General features: G+C 47.8%; 3 protein-coding genes across 7 annotated transcripts in view; 2 read left to right on the top strand and 1 right to left on the bottom strand.

Moving 5' to 3' along the window:
* SH2D4A (SH2 domain containing 4A) overlaps positions 1-1,311 on the top strand; it is a 106,600-nt gene extending 105,289 nt beyond the window's left edge. The window contains exon 10 of the transcript XR_013635649.1: positions 1,255-1,311. The gene's annotated coding sequence lies outside the window, so the exon portion shown is untranslated. The remainder of the gene's footprint in view (positions 1-1,254) is intronic.
* CSGALNACT1 (chondroitin sulfate N-acetylgalactosaminyltransferase 1) overlaps positions 1-13,508 on the bottom strand; it is an 84,793-nt gene extending 71,285 nt beyond the window's left edge. Inside the window, exons 1-3 of one of the 2 annotated variants that reach the window (XM_073340300.2) lie at positions 13,368-13,508; positions 11,355-11,450; positions 8,244-8,329 (exon numbers count right to left, since the gene is read on the bottom strand). The gene's annotated coding sequence lies outside the window, so the exon portion shown is untranslated. Of the gene's footprint in view, positions 1-8,243; positions 8,330-8,796; positions 8,885-11,354; positions 11,451-13,367 lie in introns of those variants that run through there. The other variant, XM_078852416.1, reaches the window with a different exon arrangement.
* Positions 13,509-20,446: 6,938 nt separating this feature from the next.
* Positions 20,447-23,091, top strand: part of INTS10 (integrator complex subunit 10) — a 57,307-nt gene continuing 54,662 nt past the window's right edge. For 2 of the 4 annotated variants that reach the window (XM_073340283.2, XM_073340282.2), the window contains exon 1: positions 20,447-20,629. In XM_073340283.2, the coding sequence (XP_073196384.1) occupies positions 20,501-20,629 (129 nt within the window). In that variant the 5' untranslated portion in view covers positions 20,447-20,500. The remainder of the gene's footprint in view (positions 20,630-23,091) is intronic. The other 2 variants (XM_073340285.2, XM_073340284.2) reach the window with 1 other exon arrangement.

The following is a 23,091-nucleotide window of genomic DNA, read 5'->3' as shown; positions in this document are numbered from 1 at the left end:
CAAGTGTATATTGGAGCAACCTAAATCCACACAATGCATCCTCCAGAACTGATGACCTTTTAGCCCCTCTTTCGATTACTGAGTGATTGACACAGACATCAGCCACATACAATACTTACTGATCATGCTCTAATCACAATGGTCAAAATTTTCTAAAACTAGGTTTTGAAGATAACGTTTTCAATATTTGAGCAGCCTAAGCCCCATTTTCAAGGGAGTTAGGCAATCAGGTTCTTAAGTCACTCAGGTGCTCTGGGTAATTTTACTCCTAAATCCTTACTCAGATCTCAAAAGTGATCTGACTTTCAAAAGTGCTGAAAACCTAAGAACTCCCATCCAATCAGTGGCCACTGCTGAGCGCTTAACACTTTTGAAAATCAGGCTGTTTATTTAAGTCCCTAAATATGGCTTTATAATCTAACCACAGGCTTCTGTTTCTGAAGATCTTGGTCCATAACTTCAGTTTGACATGAGAGTAAACTGTGGAGCCACAGACTTCACCCATCCAGCATTTAAGAAATAGGTTAAAAAGAAATGGGCATTTTTCTCTGAGACAAATTACAAATTGGCACCGTGGGGCAGAACCAAGGGCATCACACTGATCTTGAGGAGTTGTTGCACTATATGTTAAAAAGCAGTCTCTGAGCAGGGATTGTACTAAACTCTGACTGATGGGCAAACCTCTGAAAATCCTACATCGGATCTGAGTGATAATCCAACCACTGCTTTGACATAATCCACTGGAAGAATGAGCAAATTGTTCCTCCTAAGGGAATACAGGATGTGACATTATCTAATTAAAATATAATAATACAAATCATTATTGCTACCACTGTTATATAATTACAATGAATCTTATACAAAGTATAATAAATGGCCGGAAAGGATTAAGCAGCTTGCAGGCTAAATAACCCAGAGCCAACCTTTAAAGTCATGTTAGAAAGTATGTGAATGGTAATGAGGGCCATTCAATGCTAGATAGGTTTGCATTTCAAAGTTCTAGCCTATGTTGTTAGACATTAGAAGTGATACTAATTGTATGTATGTATTCATAAATGCTAGCCATGTAAACAGACAGTTCTTGTCTGGCAATATAACTATTAATTCAGAGGTCAAAAGGACATATTAACATTTAGATGAATCTTGGATGAAATAATGTCATTGTTGAGATGTCTCTTGGAAGTTTGTGATAGACTGCGTAATGGATAAATTGCCCTATGTTAATTTGTGTAACTAATTACCGTTGGTGTTTAGGAAACAGAAGGTTACATCAAAAGCCTGTTCACCCAGGACTGTGTGGTCAAGTGGCTGCTAGAACACGGTATAAAAGATCCTTGGGTCCTGATCCTGTCATCTCAGCTCTGCTTGATGCTTCAATGCAGGGAAAGCTGAAACGACACGACTGAGATCCCAGCTCTGACTAGACACCCTGAATATAATCTGGACTATAGCCTATGAACCAATTATGAAAGAACACTTTGCAACTACAAAGCTCAACATCTCTATTATGAATCTGAACCTCAAGAATTATACTCATATCTGTATGTACACTGATCTTTTAACCTATACACTCTCTCTCCTTTTTTTAATAAATTTTAGTTTAGTAAATAAGAATTGGCTATAAGCATGTATTTGGGCAAGATCTGGAATATTCATTAACCAGCAAGGTAATGTGTCCGATCCTTCAAGATTGGTAGAACTTTTTTATACGATGAACAAGATTTTCAGTAACCTTCATCATATTTGACTTGAGTGTCTAGGTGGAGGCCTGAGGCTAGGTAACTTTAAGGGAACTCTATTGTTGACTTCTGGATAACCAGTAAGGTATTACAGAAGGTTTTGTGCTGTCTTGGTAAATCTAAGTATTGGAATATCCACCAGCTTTGGGGATGTCTGCCCCATTCTTTGCAGTTCAGCCTAATTGAGTGACCGCTCAGCTGGTTCCCCTGGGATTCTGGTCACACAGGAGTTGATGACTACTGTCCCCTTGCCATAGGAACTTGTGAGACAAAGATGGTCTCTGATTGATATGGTCTTTAATACCGATATTCTCTTCTTTATTTGCTTCCCCTTCAGATTTCTTTGGGAACCATCTGAAATTTGGCCTGCATTTTAATGGTTAAGGAATGCAACTTGTCACATTTGGTAGCACAGAGAGATCTTAGATCAAGTCCAAAGGATATTTTCCACACCAAGGAGAAGAGCAAGAAGGCCTGGCTTAGAAATTGTCACCATAGCTTAAATCCCCCTGCCCAACTTCTTGATCCTCATTGCTGCTCTAACTTGCAAATGGTCACAAAGGGTCATTCCAACACCCTCCCAGGATCATTAGAGCTCACTGTGCTCTAGCCATGCCCACTCCTGTCAGTGGCATGCCCGCTGCATGGTTAGGAGTACCAGCTGTGCCAGTGTATGCCTACCTGGGAGAGGCACATCCACAGACCAATTCACTCCCATTGTTTTCCCAAAACTTTCTCTGCAGTTTAAAGTTGCAGGGGGCAGGAGGGAGGAAAAATATTTTTTTCCAGGAGTCTCATTTCAGAAGGATACCAGGTTGCTTCACCATAGCCATGTTATTTTTGCCTTCCTGAATACTGGGCTGATGTACGTGCATAGGTAGTTGGATTGTGTTTCAGTACTCCCAAAGCAACCTAACACTAAGGATGCATCCATCGAAAATAATTGAAGGGATGGCCCATTCCATTAATGCACCATAAAAATTTATAAAGAAATGAATCAAGTCATCTACGCTATCCACCTGACAATGCCAGATCACTCCCTGCAGAATATTTTCCAGTGTTTTGCCCAACCCAGTTTTAAATGTCTGGTGATGGGTCTCCCAGCACTTCCTCAGGAGAACACCTTCCATAGACGAACAGATCTCACTGGCAGGAAGCTCTGCTCTGAAAAGAGGATTCCATAAAAACGGCCAAGTTTATAATTTCTGAGCAATCTCCATGTCAAATGTGCTCAGTTTACAAACAGAAAGGCAGCTTTTTAAACTACCAGACTTGTACACTCAGCCTGGGATCAGAAAGTCCAGATAAGCTCTTTCCAGCCCACACGTCACCATCAATAAGAATAAACATGTTGTCAAGTATCGGGGGTCGCTGTGTTAGTCTGTATCCACAAAAACAACAAGGAGTCTGGTGGCACCTTAAAGACGAACAGATGTATTTGAGCATAAACTTTCGTGGGTAAAAACCTCACTTCTTCAGATGCATGGAGTGAAAGTTACAGAGGCAGACATAGATATACGGACACATGAAGAGAAGGGAGTTACCTCACAAGTGGAGAACCAGTGTGGACAGGGCCAATTCAATCAGGGTGGATGTGGTCCACACCCGACAACATGTTATACACCAAAAAAAGAACATCAGATATCCTGGGCATCCCAGTTTATCCTGCTGTGCAACCTCATTCCTTAGGGCCTGATCCACTTCCCACATAAGTCAAGGGAAAGACTCACTGCTTTCATCAGGAGTTGGCTTGGGCCCTTAATGGGGTTGCACAAGTGTAACTGACTAGAATTTAGGACCCTTATTCACATTCAGTAGTCGTTTACTCTGTGCATAGTCCTACTGACTCCAGTGGGACTAAGGTTCTACTCAGTATGAGCAAGGCTTAGTCCATGGTATCTTTCAGGCTCTGGGTTCTAGGCACTCAGTTCTGGTGGCTGGAACATTTTCAAAGCCAGACACAGAGCTGGAACCGGGCCGTAGGCAGCACTCAAACAGGGGTCTGGGGACAGGCTATGGGTCAGAGTCCAAAGGCAAGCCAAATCAGGATCATAGAGACTGGAAGTAGGATGAAGTTGAAACTGGGCTGGAGTAGTCCAAGGATCTGGGGGTCAAGAGGCAGGTGCAGGGTTAGAGCGGATTTGGAACAGGGCTGGAGCAGGGTCAGAATAGGGCGCAGACAAGGCTGGAACAAGGCTGGGGCAGGATCAAGGGCAGGAGGGAAGTCTTGGGAGTCTGTAACACGACAAGGCATCAGGAGGGTGGTGAAGATGAAATACCTGTGCCCTGGGGTCATCTGACTCAGGCTCTGCCTATGAATAGGTTGCTGCACCATCTCTGAGGATTGAGTCACTTCAGGCTCTCTTGAGGGATGAGTTAGTGCAGCTGAGTTGCTGGAGCATGCCTGGGTAATGTGTCACAGAAGGTTCTTCTGGATGGGTGAGTCACAATATCTATTGATTTGCCAGGGATGGGCAGGCACAAGCCTGTCCACATCTAAATGCCCCCCAAGCCTAAGGGGAGGAGGCACTAGACCCAGACATCAAAAGAGTTCAGGGGACAACAAATGAGAAAACAGAGATGGGAGTGAGGTCATAGGGTCAAAAGCAGGGAGCCAGAGGGCGACACTGAGCAGAGAACCCTGGACAGAGCCCATTGCTCCTCGAAGGAGCCAGTGGATGAGGCCCAGAGGGACTCTGCCCAGAGACATGACTTTCGGGAGGAGTGGAAAGAGGCCGTGCATTTGCAGAGCACCTCCCCCATCCAGCCATCTCCTCCTAGTATAGTGGATGGCCATCTTGGCTAGCACCAGGAGGAGGTTGATGAGGAGGTCTTGTGACTTCATGGGGCCACAGATAGGGTGTGCATAGAGCAGGAGGTGTGGAGAGAAGTGTAGTCACAGCCAAAGGAGAAGGTTCTGAAGGAGCGGGAATAGGGGTTGCAGCCTGGTGCACTCGTGGTAGACATGCGCCAGGGTCTCCCTCATGCCACAGAAGGGGGGTGAGTCATTGTAGCTGAGAGAGCGGCCCATGTCCAGCTGCGGCTTTGCCTCACAGTATCTCAATCTGGCCTGCAGTAAACAAAGTCTATTGATGATGCACAAAATGGAACAGAATCCAGCTCACTCACATTGTAGCTGTTCTGGGTCTGCAAGGATAACAAGAATAAAGAGCAATACCTGCTTTTTCTAGGAACAGGACATGTATTGCTCTGACTATATGAGAGGAACATGAGAGGAAGGAGCTTGTTCTACACAGCTGAACATGCATTTATTCCAGTACTCCTAAGTAAATGGAAGAGGCCATGTGGTTGTGGCTTTGGTTTTGTTCAACTTTCATTCGCTGTTCTAATGAGAGCAGGATCAGCATCTGAATAAATGATTTTGCCCTTGACTTGCAATTCACCTTTTAAGCTAGAGAGACTCAACATTAGTATTTTCGGAAGAAGAAGCTTAAAAAACAACCAACCAACAAAAAAAAAAAAAAAAGACACCCAGCAAAGCCTGTACCAATTTCTTCATTAATTTCCCTAATGCACATGTGGTCATTTCAGACACATCAGCCAGTCACTGTATTAAGAATGCTACGATAGCCCGGAGTTTCAAACACAACATCTGGAAGAAGAAGCTGCTGCTGTTGTTTCAACACTTCAGCGAGACAGAGAAGGAAGAAAATTCTAAGGGCAGAGGTCAGATTGTCCAGGGGGAGAATAAGCCTGTCTTCAGTTACTAATCACTGCTGAGTGGAATCTTGAAATTATGGATTGGGTGATTTTCATCTAAATCTTCTCTCTTGAGCCTAGGAGTGCTCCAGTGACAGTGAAAGGATCTTCCTTAAATGTAGAAAGAAAGAAACATATTGTGTTTCACCCCAGCCTTCCAGCAGCAGAAGCCTTCCAGCTTCTCTTGGCTGCAGAATTCCAGGGGACTATTTCTATAGCATTTTGTGGGTTCCTTATTAAATAATTACAATAGTGCCTAGAGGGGTTTACTGAGACTGGGGCCCAACAGCAGTGGGTGCTGTGCAAACACACAGTGAGAGAGCACCCTGCCCTGAGAGCTTGCAATCTCAATAGGCAAGACAGACAAAGGGATGTGAGAGTAACCTGAGGCACATAGCAGGTCAATGGCACAGCCAGGAATAGAACCCAGGTCACCCACATCCACTGGACCATCCTGTTGATGCCTCCTTCTATGACCTTCCTCTATGTTCCCGTGTTCCATACACCCCTTTTGTGTCCCTACAAAGCGGCTTCTGCTGCTCCAGCATACCGTTTTGCACTGCTATCCATTTTCTCACAAGCAGGTGCTTTGCCCTGAGGGTTGCAGCCTCGACACACCACCCTTCATACAGCAAATTCAGTTGTGCCGTAAGACTGAAGTATTTCATGACTCCAGGAAGAAGTTATTACTGGCCAGTCATGCTAATTTTACTGCTATCGCCATGAAGAAGGGCAAGATGCAAAAGAATGCACAAACCTCTGACAGAATTGATTGAGATGGAGATAGATACTTATCCAAGAGTGCAGATGTGCATATGCTGTTCTCATCCAAGCATCTCAGAAGGAAGCATGTAAAGGTTTTTTTTAATATAAGGAAGATCAAAATGTTATGGACTAGCTAGCTGTGTTTATATCAATGTCACCAAGATAGGAACAACGTTGCCGGCATCATAAGCCTAACCATTTGTGAAAACCGTTCCCTCCTGCAACAAAACCCACGGAAAAGATCAGCTCTGCAGAATCTCTACCTAAGCATTCTGTAGGAGAGGTGGGGTCTGGCCCCTGGGAGAATGAACTTCAGATCCACAACCAACTCCCCAACAGTGATCCTGTAACTCTGCACTGGCTTTGGAACTTTGGTGTCATTTATCCTCACGCTCTCCCCGCACCCACCATCAGTTCCCCTTTCAATGGGTGAAGCATGTTCCCCACCCTAGAGCAGGCGCAATAGGAAAGTTAGTATAGCCCCAGTGGCGTAATACACTGGACATTCATACCCATTCTGTTGAAAATTCATTTCAGAAAAGGTGTGTTATATTTTGACACTAGTTGATTACATTGTTGAATTTCAAGGCTTAAGAAGGCAAAACTGAAGTCAAAAGTACATTGGAAATTGGTTGGTGTGATAATGAATATGCAGTTACTTGTCAGTGAGGAACTGGCTGCAATCCTGCATTGTGCATTTCTAATCTTTTGAGTTAGAGGATATATATGTTTCTTCCCCCCACCCAGAAGTATCTGATAGAGAGGGTTGCAAAGATTTGGCTTGATGTTGAAGAAAGTTCTAAAATCTATTGAGCCTTAACTATCTTTTTCTTAAGTTACTCATGTGGAGATATTATAAATGATATGTTATTATAGGTGCTTGAAAACAACTCTCTGTAGCTTTGTAATTCCCCCACTAATCTTCACTGCACCTCAACTCCCACAAACCACTGAAAAGCACCTCTCCTCAGCCAGGCCTGCCCAGTTTCAAAGTCATCGAGCAAACCATTTCAGAGATCTGAGGAGCCAAAAGGAAGGGCTAGAAGGATTTTCAAAATTGAAAGTGTTCTGATCCACACACCCCCAAGCCCCATCTCCACACAACAGAGTGTTCACCTTGAACTAAACTTTCCCTCGCTAAGATGTGCCATGTACAGTTCCCAATTGATTTAACAATGATGAAATTACAGTGTGCGTCAAAATCTCACTCATAATAACTTGCTTGCTGCAATCTTAACTCTGGAAGGACAATCAGTCTCTCCACAGTGCTAATCAGAGCTCAACTCATTTGAAAAATAAAATCAACTAAGTTAATAATTCTTTAGTTCCCCAGAGAATAATCACACAGACTAACTGTAGCATTCACTACAATTTTATTTTCAACAATTGTGTAGAGCCAATGTCACCACCCCATCTGTCACATGAACTGGGCTCTATCAATATTGACTTGATATTTTGGAAAGTTATGAATTTCTTAAAGTTATGAATTCCCAGGGGATTTTGAGGGGAATGAAAATCCACAGCCTGATGGAAATTATTATTTTGTTGGTTGCCTGTTTAGCTTCAGGATCTCATTTTTAAAAAGCATGCCTGGTAGGAAATACATTCAATGTGTTCTGAAACAATCCAATTAAACTCACGCACTCCCGGAAAGCCAGCACAGGAGAAGAGTGCTTAATATGGGAGTCAAAATCTTTTCCATTTTGCAAAGTTGGTGTGAGAATTGACCAGCCCAATATCCACACACCCACACTCTTTACCATGATGATAATGGTGGTGGGGAGGGGGGGAGGAGAAGAAGAAGAATTACCTGGGGTTGCATTGAAATAAGAAGTACAGGATTTAAACAAACAGTTTTACAATTCTGACTTGATCAACCATCTGTTTTTAATCAGACTGGAGAAAAGTGAATAAATAGCAAATAAAAGGAGGATGCCCATAAATACAGTACAGAGGAGAACAACGAGTCCATTTCAAAGACTAATTTCAGAGACAAGGAAAGCAGAATGAGTGACTTACCTCAATTACAGGCTGGAAAGAGCAATAACGATACACCTACATCCTTCCTTCCTGATGCAACTAATTTTAGGTCTTTTGATAGAAGTCTAAAAGGAAATACAAAAGACAATTGTATTTAACTGCCTTCCCTGCAGAGTGCCTGTTCAAAGTAGTAATAGGCTTTTGAAGGAACACTGGTAAAAAGAAGTGAGTGAACAAATTACAACTCAAAAATATAATTCTTACAAAATAAGAGAAAAGAAGATAGCTGTCCTGAAAATTCCTTGTAGGTCTTACTAAATGTTAAGTGAATGAAACCATACAGTAATTAAATGACACAGAGGCAGACTGACTCTTAGAGTTACACCACTATTCTCAATAAAGCGACACCATGCATCAGTTTGGCCCATTTGTTTCCATGACAAAGATGACAAACTAATCTTGCAAACCCCTGAAGAGCTAAACTAAAATTTCCACTAAGAAGGCAGCTTTGCATTGACTGGAATGATACAACTTTGCTAACTTGTCTCTAGCAAACTCCGGTACTTGCTAAAGCAACAGTTCAGCTACTGACCTGCAATGAAAGCTTTGTGTTCAGCTTCAGCGTTTCCTGACGGCAAACAATCTGCCGGGGGACGGGGGGGGGGGGAAGCAGTTTCATGGAATGAACTGTTAAAAAAAGAAAATCCTCTCATAAGCTTTCCCTGAGGGGGAAGAAAGAATCCACAAGCTTTAAATTGGCCAGGCAGATTTAGGAGGAAGGGAAAAAAAAAAAGGCAGCTCTTTCTGTTGCGTCAAAGAGCCCAGTGTGCAAATGGAACAGGGAACGGAGTTGTTACACTGGCAAGCCCTGGCTGAAGACAGCTATTCAGTATGCTCTCAGCATCCTCTCCCAGGGCTGGCTGGATACAGTCCCACTCCTTAGGCTCTTACAGAGGAGCTATGCTACTTCAAGAGACAATCGCTAAAGGACAGTTTCTGTATCAAGCCATTCAGCTGGCTTTACGACATAGCATGAGGACAGTTTCACACACAAGCGGTATTTACTTATGTATAGGAAGCAGGGAAAACATCTATACATATTCGAACTGGCAATCTTGTCACTGAATTATCAGAACTTGTAGAGAGAATCCTATTGACTGCATCACCCACCCTTTAAGTTATTTAATGTACACTTAAAACAGGGGTGGGCAAACTATGGTCCGTGGGCTGCGGCCGTTTTAAGCCAGCCCACGCGCTCCTGCTGGGGAGTGGGGTCTGGGGCTTGCCCCGCTCTAGCGCTGCAGCTGGAGTGACGGGTTGGGGGCCACACCACGCGGCTCCCAGAAGCCACGGCATGGCCCCGCTCCGAGGGTGGAGGGCCGCTCCACACGTAGGAGCCAGAGAAGGGAAATGCCACTGCTTCCAGGAGCTGCTTGAGGTAAGTGCCACTCAGATCCTGCACCCCTGAACCTCTTCCCACACTCCAAGCCCCTGCCCCAGCCCTGATCCCCCTCCCGCTCTCCGAACTCCTTAATCCCAGCCCAGAGCACCCTCCTACACCTCAAACTTCTCATCCCCAGCCCCACCCCAGAGCCCACACCCCCAGCCAGAACCTACACCCCTGTCCCAGCCCTGATCCCCCTCCTGCCTTCCAAATCCCTCAGTCCCAGCCCAGAGCACCCTCCTACACCCCAAACTCCCCAGCCCCACCCCAAAGCCCTCACCCCCTCCGGCACCCCAACCCTAATTCTGCGACCATTCATGGCCCACCATACAATTTCTATTCCCCGATGTGACTGTCAGGTCAAAAAGTTTGCCCACCCTAGCTTAGAAAATAGTTTTAGGAAGGGACTGTACTTATACGACACATCTCTTACTTGGTGCTAGAGATTCCAAAGACCACCTGATGGTTGCTTGCCCTCCGTTATACCTAGCCAACTCATTGTGTGCAGGGAGGTAGCCCAGGTGCAACGACTTGCCTTTAGTGGAATTGCACAGGAGTAGCTGTGCAGAGAATATTCACAATTCAATTAACAATTCTTTCACCAGTGTGTGCAGGAGCAGCAGAAACCAGGTCAAATAGCTGGGCAGGGCTAAGAGGAGTTACAAACAGGATAATGGTTGTAGGATGAGCAGTAGGAATACCTACTATTAAGGCTGCCTAATACTTCCTATTATAAAGCAGTTTTCAGAAAACAAAGAGTAAGAATAAATGGTCAGTTTTCACAAGAGTGCCCATCTCACAAAAGGCAGAGCAGGTTGTTAGCACAATTAACTTGACAGGCTGCACCTCTGTGAGAGCCAGATGAAGCCCAGATGGGCGGGGCGGGCTGAGCTTGCATAAAGCCAGCAAGCTGAGAACAGCAGAAGGCTACAGGGGCAGTAACTGACAGCTCCTGTAAAATCAATACAGATTTAGAAAAAAAATTATTTTGCAAAATCAATGAGTAAATGGTGCAGGAACCACAGTGAACTGCAAACAAAATTCACTCAAAGTACTAGAAGAATAAAGAACATCAGGCATGTAAGCAAAGGAGAATTGGTATTAACACAATAGACAAGGGAATTAAGTAACATACAGGTTGCTCTGTCCTTGTTATTACTGTTTGGTGGATTACTTAAGTGTATATGTAACCCACAATGTGTGACCTGGGCCGCAGAGGCTGGGTGGCAGGGCAGTGGGTAGCCTGCGTAGTAACCCTAGCGAGTAACTACTCCTGCTCTGCTCTCACACGGCCTCCAGCATGTAAGTTACTCCTAGCTATACTGTATGAGTGCTATGGCCAGCCACCCATGAACTACACTATGAGTAACACCAGCAAACTCCCTGTCCCAAACTTTCCCTTAGAAATGTGCATCTTGTTCTGCCCAGCACCCTTGCTGACAATACAAGCTCATATAAAGTCCATCATTTCATAATAGAAAGCGATATGCACAGATGTTATAATCCCAAATGAAGTTTCCCAAACACTTCAATCCAAACACACACTGGTTTAGATAAAACAAGTTTATCAACTACAGAAAGATGGATTTGAAGTGATTACAAGTAATGAGGCATAAAAGTCAGCACTGGTCACAAGAAAATAAATAAAAAACAATTAATATTTAACTTAACAAGCCAAATGAATTCAAAGCATAGGTTTCTCTTACCACATACTCTAGCAGTTTTACTGGCTGGAATCCTTTCAGTCAATACCCCTCCCCCTGTTCAGTGTTAATTTCAGTGTCCTTCAGGTGTTGCTGATGCTGTAAGAAGAGAGAAAGGGAGGAGTATTTTGGGGCCATTGTTCTTCTTTCTTATAGCTTTTTCTTTGAAAATAACATCACACCCTCTTTCCTGCCGAAGAGTGGCTGCTTAACCAGGTAATAATCCATTTGATTTTGTTGACACCTTGCTGAGGCATCAGTTTGTCTTTTATTTTGAGGAATTGCTTTGTGCCTGCTTTTCTAAACTTGGAACGTGTCTCAGTAATGTTATATAGTAGAATTTTATAACTTTACATCATGGGTGGCCAACCTGAGCTTGAGAAGGAGGCAGAATTTACCAGTGTACATTGCCAAAGAGCCACAGTAATACCTCAGCAGCCCCCCAGCAGCCTCTCACCCACCAGCAGCCTCCTCGATCAGTGCCTTCCGCTCCCTCCCCCACCTCCCGATCAACTGGGAGGCTGGGAGTGGGAGGAGTGAGGGAACTGAAGGCTCAGGGGAGGGGGCGGGAAGAAGTGTAGTGGGGACAGGGCCTGTGGCAGAGCCAGGGGTTGAGCAGTGAGCATTCCCAGCACATTGGAAAGTTGGCCCCTGTAGCTCCAGCCCTGGAGTCATGGCTCTTCAGAGGTTAATATACAGGCTCCTTGTATAGGCACCATGTGGCTCCGGAGCCACAGGTTGGCCACCCCTGCTTTACATACAATGTTGCCACACGTATTTTACCTGGGGAATAATGGTCAGCAACCAAATTATGAGTTTTCAAATGATACCTCACAAAGCATACTTTGTATAAAATTCATTACAGTTTTGAAAAAGGGTGAGGAACACAGGGATATAGACTGTCACAAAGGATGGTCCTAAAGCCTGGGGTCCCACCTGAACACCTACACAGCAAGTTTTAGCCCTGCAGCCTGAGCCCCACAAGCCTGAGTCAGCTGACCCAGGCCAGCTGCAACTGTGCTGTGGGTCTTTTATTCCAGTGTTGACATACCCTTAGATGTACCTTTATGGTATGTCTACCCTGCAATTAAAAACATGCAGGTGGCCCATGGGGCTCCCAGGGCTCGGGCTAAGGGGCTGTTTAATTGCAGTGTAGATGTTAAACAGCCTCTTAGCCTGAGCCCCATAAGCCTGAGTCAGCTGGAATGGGCCAGCCAAAGGTATCTAATTGCAGGCTAGATTTACCCTTAGATAACTAGTCTGATTCTTTACTTCAGTCAGAAATGGTTCATATTTTTAGATCCACAGGTCCAGGGTTCAGTCCTCACAGGGGGCTGTTCAGGTACATTGTTACACGCTGATAGGTGCTATCTACGGGCTTTGTTAAGATATATTTTAGAAGCTTCAAGCTTCCAGGAGAAAAATAGTCCAAGCAGGTTACTGTCTTTAGGAGGGTGATCTTCTCCATATTAACACCCTATCTTGCAACCAGCTCCATGCACCCAGACCACTGGACCCACATGGAACCCTTTTGAGTCTCCATGGGGTCCAGGATCTGTGCAGAAAGAGGGAACATGTGGGCCTAGGGAAGAAATAGAGGGAGACACTGCCAGCTCCACACACCTGGAAAAGGTAATACAGTCCCAAACCACATTGCCTTTTCTGTTGACCCTTTCTACACTGAAGAACCCTGCCATATAAAGAGGGATCTGGGATAGCTTCAACCAGGTGAGGCCCTGATTGGCAGCATGCCTGCAGTAAAGCTGAGCTGAGCTGGCAGGGAAGAGTGCTGGGAGATAGCACGGAGGTCCAGTGTGGTTGTCACTAGTCCCCTAATTCAGCCAGACAATTCCAGTTTCAAAGAAATGTCCCTTGTCTAACTGAACTTATTTTGGACCAGTGTCATAGATGGAGCTCAGGGAATCCACATGCTCTGGAGGCAGGACCAACTGGTCACTGAATGGATTCCCCAATCCCTGTGCAGTAAGGAAATGGAGGAGTTAACTGGAGATTCACCTGAAAGTAGTGCTGACTGCTTGAGTCACTTCTTCTGTGTTATCATGAATAAAGGTACTTTCCTCTGGTGTAACCACAGGTGCCCTTCTGCACTCCTCCTTGCTTGTGCCTTCCACACAGACATGGCGTCAGAACTGCCTGGGTCCCCACTCCTAAGACAGGAGAAAACAAGGAGAAGCGAGGAAAGAGACAGTGAGCGCAACACCTCTGTAGCTTGTCTCTGCACCCCCAACTAGTGGAGCAGCTCCCAGAACAGGCTGTGCAGCCAAGGCTGCACTGAAACTCTGCAAAGGTTGTCACTAGTCCCCTCATTCAGCTGGACAATCCCAATTTTAGAGGCAATGTCCTTTGTCCTGACAACCTATTTTGGACCATGATCTCACAAAGGTCAACACAAGGTACTATTCCTTAACAAAACAGCAAGGTTTCAGTTTTGAGCATGCAATTATTCTTGTAAACGTCCTGCAGTTTTAATTAGCCTTGTAACACTTAAGTAAGTTGGTGATAAATTCATTCACTGCCACCCACTTAAATTCCAGGCAAAGAAACCCAGAGCACTGAATACAAATATTTTGGGCACACAGCCTAAAATATGGAGTACTGTGGCAAGCACAGGACCAGTTCTAGCTACTACAGCCTGGGGTTTTTAGTGCTCTGGATTTCAGGAATTTTTGCTTCATGAAAGGATTCACCACTTTGATCCGCAATGTGTCAAATCAACATGCTGGGCTATGCTGTCTGAAACTTCTGTTCAGATCATGCTCTGCTCCCTGAGCCAGGACTAGATCTCTGGGATCTTAATTCCTAACATTTTACTATCACCTAGCAAACACAGGCATATAATTAAAGACTCTATCATAATGCTTATGCACATGGGGGAAGAACTAAGGTTCCACAGGCAGCTTTAATGCTGGCATTGCCCAATTTGTGAGTGCTTGATCTTGCAATGTTCTGTAATGTTCTGTAATGTAGTTTGATTGTGGGCTTGTTTTTTTCTTTTTTTAATGCAATATAGACCTGTGGGGCCCCCTTTTAGGTTACTACTATTGAGAGACTTGATGCATCTGAATTGCTAATGAGCTACACAAGCTTTCTTCTGCAGATCACCAGTTTTAATACAGCCCCGCTGGCTAGGGGCTGAATGCTGTTTCCATCTGATGGATATTTGGTGGGTCAGTTCCAGTTCCCGTTCCCATCTTCTGCTAATTGCAGACTCACAAGAGAGACCAAGACCTATATAGGCCACGGAGACTGCACTAGCCCTGTTACCCCTACAGGTAGACTCCCCTCCCCCATCCCCAAATCACATGAGACATGCTGTCAGGGCAGTGTGTGGGGGAATGTTGCCCCTGTAGATCAGTACAGGACTTCTTTCACCAGTCCAGGGCTATCAGACCTACACCTTTCACAAGCAATGCATGCAAATACAAGGGGGATCAAGTTAACAGTTATCGGAATATTATATGGTAACAGGCAAATTAAATAATCAAATAATTTACAGAAAACACCCCTCATCTTGCAATTATATCCCCTCCCCAGCACAACATTCCTCCAACCTCCCCCACACAACTCTTCCCTTCCTGCCCCTTTGCAGAGAGATCTTCCTCTGGGCAGATAATCCCTTTCTTTCAGTGTGGGTTGGTAGGTGACAACCAGGTGTGTGTTTGAGGGGGGGGGAATGTTGCCCCTGTAGGTCAGTACATTCATTACTCTGCTAGACACTAAAAATCATGGACTGAACAGAAACACTGGATTTAGTGTTCATTACAACAATCTGCAACCCACGAACACCTTTTTGTCCTCTGTGTGGCTCGAAAGCTTGTCTCTTTCATCAACAGAAGTTGGTCCAATAAAAGATATTATCTCACCCATCTTGTCTAATATCCTGGAACCAACATGGCTACAACTACACTGCATACAAAATCTCTCTTGGTATTTTATTAAGGATTTATTCAGAAAGTGGCAACAGTCCAAGATTTCAGACACTTCTGGGTCTTTCCCTGGAGTAATTGAGCTTTTCCTGTCTGCTGCTGCTTTATGAATAAAGTTGTTATCTTTATAGACTCTCTATATAACTATTGGCCCACATCTTGCCATATAACAGGAAAACACATGGAAGGGGAACAGGAGGAGTAAAATTATACAAGGTTCCCCTTGCAGTTTCTTGAGTAGATAGAAGATGTGGAGTTTGGCCCCCTGGGCGAAGTACCGAGTCCAGCCCACAGATTTCACAATCACTGAGATCCACATGTATCTTAGGACTCCACCACTGACACAGGGCCATCTGTGCAGAGCATGTGTGCCTCCACACTAGCTGTGATGCCCATTGCGACTTTCCTTGGCAGAGTATTTTTGCTCTGTGGCAAGTGATCTCAGAGCACATGCATAACAACTAGCAGTGAAGTGGCTGTTGTAAAATACGTGCAATCTACTTATCCATCCACAGACATCTATTGTCTGTGGCTGTAAGGGTGGCAGGTGAGATAATCCGGAGATATTGTTGCCATGTGAATAGTGATAGTTGTGCCATCTTTGTGTTCTGATGAAGCTGATGCCACATAGAATCGAAGGACTGGAAGGGAACTCAAGAGGTCATCTAGTCCAGTCCCCTGCATTCATGGCAGAACTAAGTAATAAGCACTAGCATCCTCCCTGACAGATACACTCTCCAGCCTTGTCACTGCTGCATCTGCTTACTCTTGGCCCTGGTTCAGTTATTGTGGGTATATTCTATTGTGATGTTATAATTTGTGCAGGAAAGACAGCAGAGTTCTTACATTGCACAGCTGATGTGCTGCTGCAGCCAACTAGACAGAGGTGCTGTATGACAAATGGGCTTTGTAATTAGCTGCTGCCAAAAATCCTTTGATTCTGTCAGCCTTGCAGCACTATGTTGGCGAAAAGCAAAATTGGGTTCAGGTACACACTATGCTGCCATTCTCCTACATGCCCCACTGGGCCTTTTAAACACTTTGGCAGGATTTGTTTAGTGTGCCCATGATGCTCCGTTATTCTGTATATCTACAATACATGAGCTGGCATAAATTATCACTGCTAACAAAGCAGGGTCAAGAGTAAGGCCAACACTTCTTGGATGAAGAAAAGGAGTACTTGTGGCACCTTAGAGACTAACCAATTTATTTGAGCATAAGCTTTTGTGAGCTACAGCTCACTTTATCGGATGCATACTGTGGAAAGTGTAGAAGATCTTTTTATACACACAAGGCATGAAAAAATACCTCCCCCCACCCCACTCTCCTGCTGGTAATAGCTTATCTAAAGTGATCACTCTCCCTACAATGTGTATGATAATCAAGTTGGGCCATTTCCAGCACAAATCCAGGTTTTCTCACTCCCCCCCCTCCCCCCCCCCACACAAACCCACTCTCCTGCTGGTGATAGCTTATCTAAAGTGACCACTCTCCTTACAACCACATTTGCTCCAACCCCTCAGACAGAGACAAACACCTACAAGATCTCTATCAAGTGTTCTTACAACTACAATACCCACCTGCAGAAGTAAAGAAACAGATTGATAGAGCCAGAAGAGTTCCCAGAAGTTACCTACTACAGGACAGGCCTAACAAAGAAAATAACAGAACGCCACTAGCCGTCACCTTCAGCCCCCAACTAAAACCCCTCCAACGCATTATTAAGGATCTACAACCTATCCTAAAGGATGACCCAACACTCTCACAAATCTTGGGAGACAGGCCAGTCCTTGCCTACAGACAGCCCCGCAACCTGAAGCAAATACTCACCAACAACCACATACCACACAACAGAACCACTAACCCAGGAACTTATCCTTGCAACAAAGCCCGTTGCCAATTGTGCCCACATATCTATTCAGGGGACACCATCACAGGGCCTAATAACATCAGCCACACTATCAGAGGCTCGTTCACCTGCACATCCACCAATGTGATATATGCCATCATGTGCCAGCAATGCCCCTCTGCCATGTACATTGGTCAAACTGGACAGTCTCTACGTAAAAGAATAAATGGACACAAATCAGATGTCAAGAATTATAACATTCATAAACCAGTCGGAGAACACTTCAATCTCTCTGGTCACGCAATCACAGACATGAAGGTCGCTATCTTAAAACAAAAAAACTTCAAATCCAGACTCCAGCGAGAAACTGCTGAATTGGAATTCATTTGCAAATTGGATACTATTAATTTAGGCTTAAATAGAGACTGGGAGTGGCTAAGTCATTATGCAAGGTAGCCTGTTTCCTCTTGTTTTTCCCTACCCCCCCCCCCCCAGATGTTCTGGTTTAACTTGGATTTAAACTTGAAGAGTGGTCAGTTTGGATGAGCTATTACCAGCAGGAGAGTGAGTTTGTGTGTGTATGGGGGTGGGGGGGATGTGAGAAAACCTGGATTTGTGCAGGAAATAGCCCAACTTGATTGTCATGCACATTGTGTAAAGAGTTGTCACTTTGGATGGGCTATCACCAGCAGGAGAGTGAATTTGTGTGGGGGGGTGGAGGGTGAGAAAACCTGGATTTGTGCTGGAAATGGCCCACCTGATGATCACTTTAGATAAGCTATTACCAGCAGGACAGTGGGGTGGGAGGAGGTATTGTTTCATATTCTCTGTGTATATATAAAGCCTGCTGCAGTTTCCACGATATGCATCTGAGGAAGTGAGCTGTAGCTCACGAAAGCTTATGCTCTAATAAATTGGTTAGTCTCTAAGGTGCCACAAGTACTCCTTTTCTTTTGCGAATACAGACTAACACGGCTGTTACTCTGAAACCTCTCCTTACAATGTGTATGATAACCAAGGTGGGCCATTTCCAGCACAAATCCAGGGTTTAACAAGAACGTCAGGGGGGAGGAAAAAACAAGGGAAAATAGGTTACCTTGCATAATGACTTAGCCACTCCCAGTCCCTATTGAATAGAGACTTGAATAGGGACTGGGAGTGGCTAAGTCATTGTGCAAGGTAACTTATTTTCCCTTGTTTTTTCCTACCCCCCCCCAGACATTCTTGTTAAACCCTGGATTTGTGCTGGAAATGGCCCACCTTGGTTATCATACACATTGTAAGGAGAGTGGTCACTTTAGATAAGCTATCACCAGCAGGAGAGTGGGGTGGGGGGAGGTATTTTTTCATGGTTTGTGTGTATAAAAAGATCTTCTACACTTTCCACAGTATGCATCGGATGAAGTGAGCTGTAGCTCACGAAAGCTTATGCTCAAATAAATTGGTTACTCTCTAAGGTGCCACAAAAGTACTCCTTTTCTTTTTGCGAATACAGACTAACACGGCTGTTACTCTAAAACTTCTTGGATGATTATCCTTGTGGCCCAGTGCTTGTGAATGGCTTTTGACTTAGCTCTATGGGGCAATATTTGTCCACCTTTAAACAGCTCTGACAAATGGATAGGCACAGGGATACACAGGTGACAAAACAGCAAACTTACAATAAGTTCAAAGAAGATTTTCTTACAAAGAACATGCTTCCAAAGCCCCTGTAAATAGTGAAACCAAGTTATGGCAGGAAGAAAAGTCTGAAGCAAAAACAATTTAAGTACTATCCATTTCTATAAAGAAAATGTGACAACCTCAAATACAAAATAACCAAACCTTATAGCATCTTCAGAGCAATTCTAAAGGGCTCGATACTAGAAAAACCCAGGTGACTACAAGTGTAAAACTGTACTGGGATGAAAGATTAAACCTGTGCCTATAATGGGAGTCTATACAGAGGCCACTGTGTCATAGTGGAAAATGATGGGTATATAACCCACAACCCTCAGGGCCACAAGAAGAGCAAGGACAGGACCGCAGGCAGAGTCTTACCCTGGTTGGGCACATGAAAGATGCCAGATGACAAAGGAACATGATTCCTGTACACTGCGATGTCACTCCTTATCAACAAGTTAGATGGGTGAGCACAGGGAACCATGAGGGTTATGGGACCACTACCAGGCCACCATCATGGCCATGAGGGGGATTTGAAATGGGCAGCAGGGGAGTAGAAGGGGCCATGCCAGCACCATGGAACGGGTGTGTGTGGAAGGGGCTGCTGCGCTGTTACCCAAATTCATACATTCTAAGACCAAAAGGGCCTATTATGACCATCTAGAGTGTGATCTTCTGCAGAAGACAGGCCAATGGAGGGGGCTGGGAGAGGAGGAATCATGTTTTATCACGGTGTTGGGGAAATGTTGTCACTCTGGTGATGGTGAGGGGAGGAAAAGGTACCATCAGCATGCCGATGGGGAAAATGCTGTTAGCCTGGTGATGGGGTGGGGGGCTTTATCGCCATGGTGATGGGGAAATGCTGTCATGCTGGTGACGGAGCAGGGGGGCTTTATCGCCATGGCGATGGGGGAAATGCTGTCACTCTGGTGACAGGGTGGGGGCTTTATCGCCATGGCGATGGGGGAAATGCTGTCATGCTGGTGACGGGGTGGGGGCTTTATCGCCATGGCGATGGGGGAAATGCTGTCACGCTGGTGACGGGGTGGGGGCTTTATCACCATGGCGATGGGGGAAATGCTGTCACTCTGGTGACAAGGTGGGGGCTTTATCACCATGGCGAAGGGGAAATGCTGTCACGCTGGTGACGGAGCAGGGGGGCTTTATCGCCATGGCGATGGGGGAAATGTTGTCACGCTGGTGACGGGGTGGGGGCTTTATCGCCATGGCGATGGGGGAAATGCTGTCACGCTGGTGACGGGGTGGGAGGGGCTGTCACCCTGGCGACGGGGCGCTGCTCTCGGAGCGCAGCCTGTAACCGGCTGGGCCCAGCACGCCGGGCTGCCCGACACGCGGGGCGGGGTATCTGTGTGTGACTCGCGCGCGGGGCCGCAGGTGCCGAGGAGGGGAGGGGCAGCTGACTCCGCCCCCAGCGCTGCGGCGGCCCCGGCCCCGCACAAGGCCGCGCTCGCCAGGAGCCGGCGTCCCGCTGACACCGGAAGTGCACTTGCTGCCCGCCGCTAACATGGCGGATGCGGCTTCCCGCAGAGCCACGCGCGCAGCAGCATGGCCGTTGTGCCCTCACTGGCCGCTGCCTTTCGCTTTCGGGGCGGCACGTGGGCTGTGACGCGTAAGCACCCCTACGCCGCGCAGGCGCCCTGGGACGGGGAAGAAGCCAGTCGCTGCGGAGGATGTCGGCGCAGGGGGATTGCGAGTTCCTGGTGAAGCGGGCCCGGGACCTGGTGCAGGGGGACCTGTGGGCGGCCAAGGCCTGGCTCATCACGGCGCGGAGCCTCTACCCGGCCGACTTCAACATCCAGGTCAGGGCGGCAGCCCACCCCTGCCGCTCCCCGCTGTGTGCGCGGCCCGCGCCTCGCCCCCCTCCCCAGAGTGCCTTGCGGCAGCCCCCCCCGCCCTGTGCGCGCCTCGCACCCCCTCCCCAGAGTGCCTTGCGGCAGCCCCCCCCGCCCTGTGCGCGCCTCGCACCCCCTCCCCAGAGTGCCTTGCGGCAGCCCCCCCCGCCCGCCCTGTGCGCGCCTCGCACCCCCTCCCCAGAGTGCCTTGCGGCAGCCCCCCCCGCCCGCCCTGTGCGCGCCTCGCACCCCCTCCCCAGAGTGCCTTGCGGCAGCCCCCCCCGCCCGCCCTGTGCGCGCCTCGCACCCCCTCCCCAGAGTGCCTTGCGGCAGCCCCCCCCGCCCGCCCTGTGCGCGCCTCGCACCCCCTCCCCAGAGTGCCTTGCGGCAGCCCCCCCCCCCGCCCTGTGCGCGCCTCGCACCCCCTCCCCAGAGTGCCTTGCGGCAGCCCCCCCCCCCCGCCCTGTGCGCGCCTCGCACCCCCTCCCCAGAGTGCCTTGCGGCAGCCCCCCCCCCCGCCCTGTGCGCGCCTCGCACCCCCTCCCCAGAGTGCCTTGCGGCAGCCCCCCCCCCCCGCCCTGTGCGCGCCTCGCACCCCCTCCCCAGAGTGCCTTGCGGCAGCCCCCCCCCCCGCCCTGTGCGCGCCTCGCACCCCCTCCCCAGAGTGCCTTGCGGCAGCCCCCCCCCCACCCTGTGCGCGCCTCGCACCCCCTCCCCAGAGTGCCTTGCGGCAGCCCCCCCCGCCCTGTGCGCGCCTCGCACCCCCTCCCCAGAGTGCCTTGCGGCAGCCCCCCCCGCCCTGTGCGCGCCTCGCACCCCCTCCCCAGAGTGCCTTGCGGCAGCCCCCCCCACCCTGTGCGCGCCTCGCACCCCCTCCCCAGAGTGCCTTGCGGCAGCCCCCCCCCAGCACTGTACGCGCCTCGCACCCCCTCCCCAGAGTGCCTTGCGGCAGCAACCCCCCCAGCTCTGTGCGCGCCTCGCACCCCCTCCCCAGAGTGCCTTGCGGCAGCAACCCCCCCCCCACCCTGTGCGCGCCTCGCACCCCCTCCCCAGAGTGCCTTGCGGCAGCAACCCCCCCAGCTCTGTACGCGCCTCGCACCCCCTCCCCACAGTGCCTTGCGGCAGCACCCCCCCACATGCACCTCGCCCCCCTCTCCACAGTGCCTTGCGGCAGCTCCCCCACCCCCACCCTGGGCGTGCCTCGCACCCCCTCCCCACAGTGCCTTGCGACAGCCCTCAGCCCTGTGTGCGGCCTACACCTCGCACAGTGCCTTGCAGCAGCCTCAGGGGAGTGTGGATGTGGTTGGTCCTCATATTCCCAAGTCAGCATCTTAGGCACTTGGCTGGTCTTGCCACACGGAGCCAGCCCTGGCAGCAGGACCCTCTCTCTGCCCTGAGCTGAAGGGTAGCACTGACCCCGGCCTCCTCTGAACCCTGGGGAGGAGCATGGCAGCACATGGCCCAGGCCTCCCACATGGGGGTGGTCCTACCATGCCCATGGTCATACCATGCCCACAGCCATGGCAGGGACCTTAGGGACCTGGCTGCATCCCAGCCTGCAAACCACTTGGAGCGTGGTTGAGGTCCTATGCTGCAGGGATGTACCTGTGGCCCTTGCACCGTGTGCTGAGGCCTCACACTGAGCTGATGCAGTCCTCGTGGAGTGACATGAGGGCCACCCAATGCAGGGGTGCTCAGGTGAATTGGCTAAAGGTGTGAATTCAGCATGTTAAATGCCCTGGGGATTGCTCTTGCAGGGCAGTAAAGTTGCCATTCATGGGAACCCTTTCCTTCTGAGATCGCTTCCACGCAGGGTTTGATGTGCTTTAATTTACATGCATTGTCTTCGCATCTTCATTTGATTCATTTGAGCTTTCTTTGGTATTGTCTTATAGACATGACCTGTGCAGGAGCTAGAGCTAGCCTGAAAAATAAAAATCTGTACTAGAGAAGTGGTAGTCCAGAGCACACAGAGTACGGGGAAAGCAATGGAGACAAAAGTTTTTTCAGTCCCACTCAGCTCAAATGCTTTCCTTTCTGTTCACCTTTCAGCACAACAAAATTCCAACCTGGTGAAACAAATTAAAGTAAAAACACAAATGGACTATAGGAACAATAAGTGGTTAATGATGCGAGAGTCATAGCCTCTGTTGTTTGCTGGCAGTGCTTCTTTCTGTTCCCAGGCACAGCTGTATAAAATTGTACTTTACAGCATTCCAGTGTAAGAATTTTGGCATACAAAAGATTAACACTTCCAGACTGTAACATAATTATTACTAAGAGTCTACTTGAATTGCAGGATGATTGTCAAAAAATGGGGCTGAGAGGAGGGCTCTCGCTGTCAGCTGCTTGGGGCATAGGTATGGCACTGTAGCTATGCTGGTATAACCCTATTGTATAGATGCAGCCTACACCGACAGAAGGATTTT

Source organism: Lepidochelys kempii, chromosome 4 (assembly GCF_965140285.1).
Source record: "Lepidochelys kempii isolate rLepKem1 chromosome 4, rLepKem1.hap1, whole genome shotgun sequence".
Taxonomy (NCBI): domain Eukaryota; kingdom Metazoa; phylum Chordata; order Testudines; family Cheloniidae; genus Lepidochelys; species Lepidochelys kempii.
This window is presented reverse-complemented; position numbering and strand designations above follow the sequence as displayed.